The 5,407-nt window shown below is 42.2% G+C and overlaps 1 protein-coding gene across 1 annotated transcript in view; it reads right to left on the bottom strand.

Annotated features, from left to right (window-relative positions):
- The window catches only part of LOC107724687 (transformation/transcription domain-associated protein), an 85,632-nt gene that overhangs the window by 53,156 nt on the left and 27,069 nt on the right, over positions 1-5,407 (bottom strand). The window contains exons 31-33 of the mRNA XM_016533699.1: positions 3,735-3,803; positions 2,022-2,042; positions 1,564-1,683 (exon numbers count right to left, since the gene is read on the bottom strand). Coding sequence (XP_016389185.1) covers positions 1,564-1,683; positions 2,022-2,042; positions 3,735-3,803 — 210 coding nt within the window. The remainder of the gene's footprint in view (positions 1-1,563; positions 1,684-2,021; positions 2,043-3,734; positions 3,804-5,407) is intronic.

The following is a 5,407-nucleotide window of genomic DNA, read 5'->3' as shown; positions in this document are numbered from 1 at the left end:
GAATTTTATTAACATTAAATCGTCCTCGTCCCATTTTCACCTCAAAATTATGGGGAAGCTGTGCCTCCCCTGCCTCCCCTGACGAGCTGCCACTGATTGAAGGTGGAAGAGAGCACTGTACATTCACTCCCCCCACCTACAACCGAGACTCGAACCCATGACCAAGTCCGACTCTCTAACCATTAGGCCACGACTGCCCCAGGTAGCTAATTATGACATTTATTATAATGGGTTTATGTGAAGATTGGTTTAAGTTTACTTAAATTAGAAGTGTTTTTTTTTTTTTTTTTTTAAGTATAATAAATGTTCAAATTGATAGCTCTCAATTACACTGTAACCGGGCCTGAATTTCGTTTTGGAAAACGGGGGGGGGGTTCCCTTTAGGTGGCCCTTATGGTTTTTTTTTTTTTATTATTTGATGGGGGAGTTAGGGTATTTTTTGTACATTTTTAAACTACAATCATCCAACCTAAATGTTTCGTCACCCAGTGTAATTGCATTTTACAATGTTGTTGATTCATATTTATATAGTGAGATTTCAGGTAGGTATAACAGTAATATTCAGGTACAGAAATACCACAGAAACTGAATAATCTATTTCACTTTAAAATAACACTGGTTAGTCTTCCATGTATAAATAAACAGACAGCAGCAGGTTTATTTAGGTTGCTGTCTCTTTAAGACCTCATGCACGGATCTGTTACACACAAGTTTTGTTTCTCAAATGTTTACATTCACTTAATAGCCTATGTACTGACAATGTTTAGTATAAATCGACTGTTTACGTGAATACTCATCAAGATGGGCATTTTGACAATTTTTTATGTATTTGGCCGTTTACGTGCAATAAGACGCAACACAACTTGAACTGTGTGAGCTCACAGAAAGGAGTCTCACAGAGAGCACACAAGTACTGAATTGAGCACTTGAATGTTTAAAACGAGAGTGCCTCACACGTCCTGTAAAGTGAAGCTGCGGGCTCTTTGATCGCCCCCTGGAGCTGCAGTACAGGTCATAAACACCGCCCTCTCCATGTAAACGAATGGGAATAGAGTCAAAATAAAAAAATTAATTACATTTCCAATACAATTTTCCGAAAGATGGTTCGGTCATTAAAGGTAGTTATCACGCTGATATATGTTCAATTGTTCGTTTCGAAATTCAAGCCCTGTGTAATGTTGAATGGCTAGTCAATGGTTAAATATTAGGGAAAAAAAAATTCCTAGAGACATCAGTAGCATTGGTATCAGTGACACTTGCCTTCAGTCATAAAAAAAGATGTCATTAAACAAATACTAAAAATATACTGTCTTTGTTGTTTCTATATTAATTTGAATGTTAGGTGGGATTAATCACGATTAAATAATAACAATTTTAATCAACTGACAGCACTTTTATATGCGTGTGTTTGTTTGTGCGTGTGCCATGTCTATTCAGTGATTTACAAATCTGCCACATTAGTCTAATTAAGTCGATTTCAATGTGGGCCGATATAAATACTGATAGGTATTCTATTCCCATGCATTTGACACCTCCATGTATTTTTGCATGCAGATCTTGTACCTCTATGAGCATCGCCCTCTCCGTTTTCATGACCACTTCCAGCAAAGGTTTCACCAGTGTCTGTGGAGCAGCTGGTATCAGGTGGAAGAGGTTTATAATGGCCGAACAGATCCTCATTTCCTGCAGAGGTGAATGAAGTAATGCATCACAGTTATTGTTAGTGATGACCAGCGGTGAAAAACTAAGTGTACCTCCTGTAATATAAAATCAACAGTGACAAGTTGGGGAACATCTGCAAGAAAGTCAGAGTGGCAGGTTGGTTCCTGAAAACATCATAGATCCATGGGACATCATACATTAGCAGGTTTGAGAGGGACCACCTCAGAAATGTAAAACATAAAAGTCAAACACAACACCACAGACACAAATACGATTACAAAGACTCCACTAGCTCAGAGTAACCACGAGCACAATGAGAGCAGAGCCAGTGAAGACCCCACAGCAGGCCGCCATCTCACCTCTACACCCTCCATGGCAGGCTGCGCCAGAACAGGAGACAACAAACAATCAGCAAAGCAGTGTGGGTAATGAGTGCTGTATGGATTGAGGAGATGGGTTCAGGTGAATGGTGGTGTGTGTGATTCTGTGCAGAGCAATCTTCCTTCTAGGCTGCACATTTGTTGAAAACGAAAGTAGCAAAAAAGTGCAGAGGCCAAAAAATATGAGGTAAAAAAAACAAATCAAAACACTTTTCCTGAACTGAAACGGGCAGCATTTCAGCTGGACTCCATCTACAGATCCATTGGTTTCAGTATGGAAACTGAAGGTGAAGGTGATCGTGAAGGTGAATGAGAAATCTTGTGTGGGAATACATTACACAGCACTGATTAACTAACGTAAAGGGTATACAAAAGTATGGGCATTAGGATCATAGTGCTACATAATGTATAACTGCAAAACCGATGGTTGTTACTACATTTAAATGCTATATTTTAATAATTATCTAGACAAATAACAAGTAATGCACACAATTTAATAATGGGAGAAAATAACCGTACTACTTGCAATAATATCTACTATGATCAAATATTAGAATTTTTGCATTGAGATTATTTTCAGGACAATGCAGCATATTTTACTTGTATTTTTGGTATCAGAGCATTTTAATGAGAATGAGTACATGAGCACAGTATTGGGCCCGATAATGATGCCAGTATAAATAATGGTGAACGCCTAACTACATCAAAACTTGCATTCATTTTAAATTAAATTAAATTAAACTTGTCAAGACATTACATCAAATGTCATGCATATCACAATGCCAACATTTTAGTAGTCCTAAAAGCATATATTTTTATAAAATATTTTTTTCCTGGGGTAAAACATGAACTTTACACATTTTTATGATAAAAATAAAAAAAAATTTCCCTTTGTAAAGAATTGCACAGAGAACAATGCACAGTCTTCATAATCCCTGAGTGCGACTTCGCACTATATTTGGGACACTGTCAAGATATTTTTACACTGAGAAAACATTGAAATTCGAGCACTGAAGAGCAATCCTAATACTGAACTAGCACCCCAGCATGGGTTTATCTGAGTATGTGCTCTCATGAAGGATAAATCTGTACGCTCTCCCTGAACAGACCTTCTTTTTCTCTGTATGACTAAACGAATCTTCTGGAACTCGCATTCTGAATGCCCCCCACCCTTCCAATCCTGAACCCAACTGACCCCGCCTCATTGTCATGTATGGCTGGTCATTCTGTCATTGTTGTAAGAATATTAAGAACTGCAGGAACAGAGGGCCAATTTGCATGTAATTATAATACATTTTAGAGAAAGGCAGGTCGTGAACACGACAGAAAGAATGACAGCTCGTTTTGAAGCATGGAAACAGAATGGCTTTCTCCCCCTCTCACCTTTTCTTACTCTACAAGGTTATCTGTCCAACAAGATAACGAGGATCCAGAATTCTGAGGCTCGTTACTTAGGCGGCCTGGGGGTGGATGGCGCTTAATTAATCATTGATTGTAATATGGCCACTCACAGAGTCTGAGTGGGGCGATCTGGGCTGGAGGAGGGAGTCCAGTCCAGAGCGCTCATCTCAGCTCTCAATTTCTACAGACCCCTTACGCTCATTGAAGAGGCTTAAACGAGGCTGTTGCCCTTGTGAAGTTCAACAAATAATTCAAGGAAAAGCAGAGATATTAAAACAAGCTTATACTCACACTGCCATCACTACGCTGGCCTCCTTTATGCGTGATCACCACCACCTCCATCCATTTACGCAGATGTTGCTGCAACAGGGTATATACAGGAATCATGGAGTTAAACAAGAATTAGACCAATAAACAAAACAACTGACAAAACTTATTGAGGAGGGAAAATAAAGCTCTCCGAGCTAACGGGGCAATGAGTTTACACAGTTACATAGGCATGGGCCGGTATGAGATTTTGACGGTATGATAACCTTAAGCAAAAATATCACGGTTTCACGGTATTACGGTATTGTATCACGGTATTACGGCTAAAATGTGTTAATTTGAAATGTCTGGGTAAAAAAAAAAAAATTTGAACAATATATTTTGAGCAACATACAGAATATTTGGAGCAGTAGTATTTGTTGTATTATAAAAAATTTTTTTTAACCAGTTATTTAATTTTAGGCCTGCCCGGCCGCGTGCGGCGCACTGATCGCCGCTAAGGATCCGCACCCCTTCTGCGTGGTCTGCTTGGGCCTCAAGCACGCTGAAGAGGCTTTGGAGAACCCGGAAAACTGCAGCCATTGCCTCACGTTGCCTAAAAAGCTCCTTCGGCGCCGTCTCAAAGTTGCCGCGACCCAGTGCGTCGAGCTCGGCCTTTCGGACTCGGATGGGGGACACTGTGATGACGACGCGCTACCGGGGGCCTCCCGGGGTGCAACGTCTCTCAACTGGGCTGACCAGCCCAATCCTGTTTTTCCCGAAGAGGACATCTTCGCGGGTAACCTCCCGTTTGCCGTCGAACCAGCTGGTTCCGGCGACGATGACGATGCGGGCCTTCTCGGGGTCTCGGAGGACAAGGAGGCCATCCCGCCCTCTAGCGTTCCCCTGGCTAACGCCCCCGCTTTACCCCAGTCTATCCTCCTGGACGTGTGTGAACGAGCGGCCGCTCGCCTCAACATTGAGTGGCCGGCTCCACAGAGCGCCACCGACCAGGAAAGGGACATTTACGACGGGAAACTGCTGGGACCGCCTCCCGGCCCGAGGAAACAACTCTTTTCCGTCCTCCCAGCGTGCGCTAAGCACATGAGACACAATTGGGGCGATCCGCTCGATCTTAAACACGGTCTCACGGGCCTCGAGGTGAAGGATATGGGAGCTCAAGGCATGGGTGATTCCCCTGCCATTGAGCCCTCTGTCGCCAGGCACCTTAACCCCGTCCACGGCGGGCTGCTCGCTCCCCCGAAGCCGGTTTTGCCCAATAAAATGGACCGTTTTTCTGCCTCAATTCACCAGGCCGCTTACAAATCCTCGGCCTCACATTTATCATAAACAAAGCTCAAATGCTTCCTACTAGTGTGGCCCAAAACATTTAGCACAGTTTTATTACAGGTAGAATGCAAAATGTTTCAGTACAAGCATTTCAACCAAATGTAATTTATGCAATATTTCAAACCTTTAACCCATAGGGAAAAATTAACCCATGGCAACAGTTTATAAGCAGCCCAATTTCGTGGAAAAAAACAACAACAACCCTGCATCCAACACGAGCTGCAGAAGTCAGATTTGACTAATCACGGGTCAAAAGTAAGGAGAGATAACTGACAAGATGTTGGAGGATTTGCTCCTCAACAGATCCCGAGCTCATTGACAAATATCTTTTATCGTAAGATGTGCTCCCTTTACACAGTGCGCGCGCG

The sequence above is a fragment of the Sinocyclocheilus rhinocerous genome, unplaced genomic scaffold (assembly GCF_001515625.1).
Source record: "Sinocyclocheilus rhinocerous isolate Xijiao unplaced genomic scaffold, SAMN03320098_v1.1 scaffold1026, whole genome shotgun sequence".
Classification (NCBI taxonomy): domain Eukaryota; kingdom Metazoa; phylum Chordata; class Actinopteri; order Cypriniformes; family Cyprinidae; genus Sinocyclocheilus; species Sinocyclocheilus rhinocerous.
This window is presented reverse-complemented; position numbering and strand designations above follow the sequence as displayed.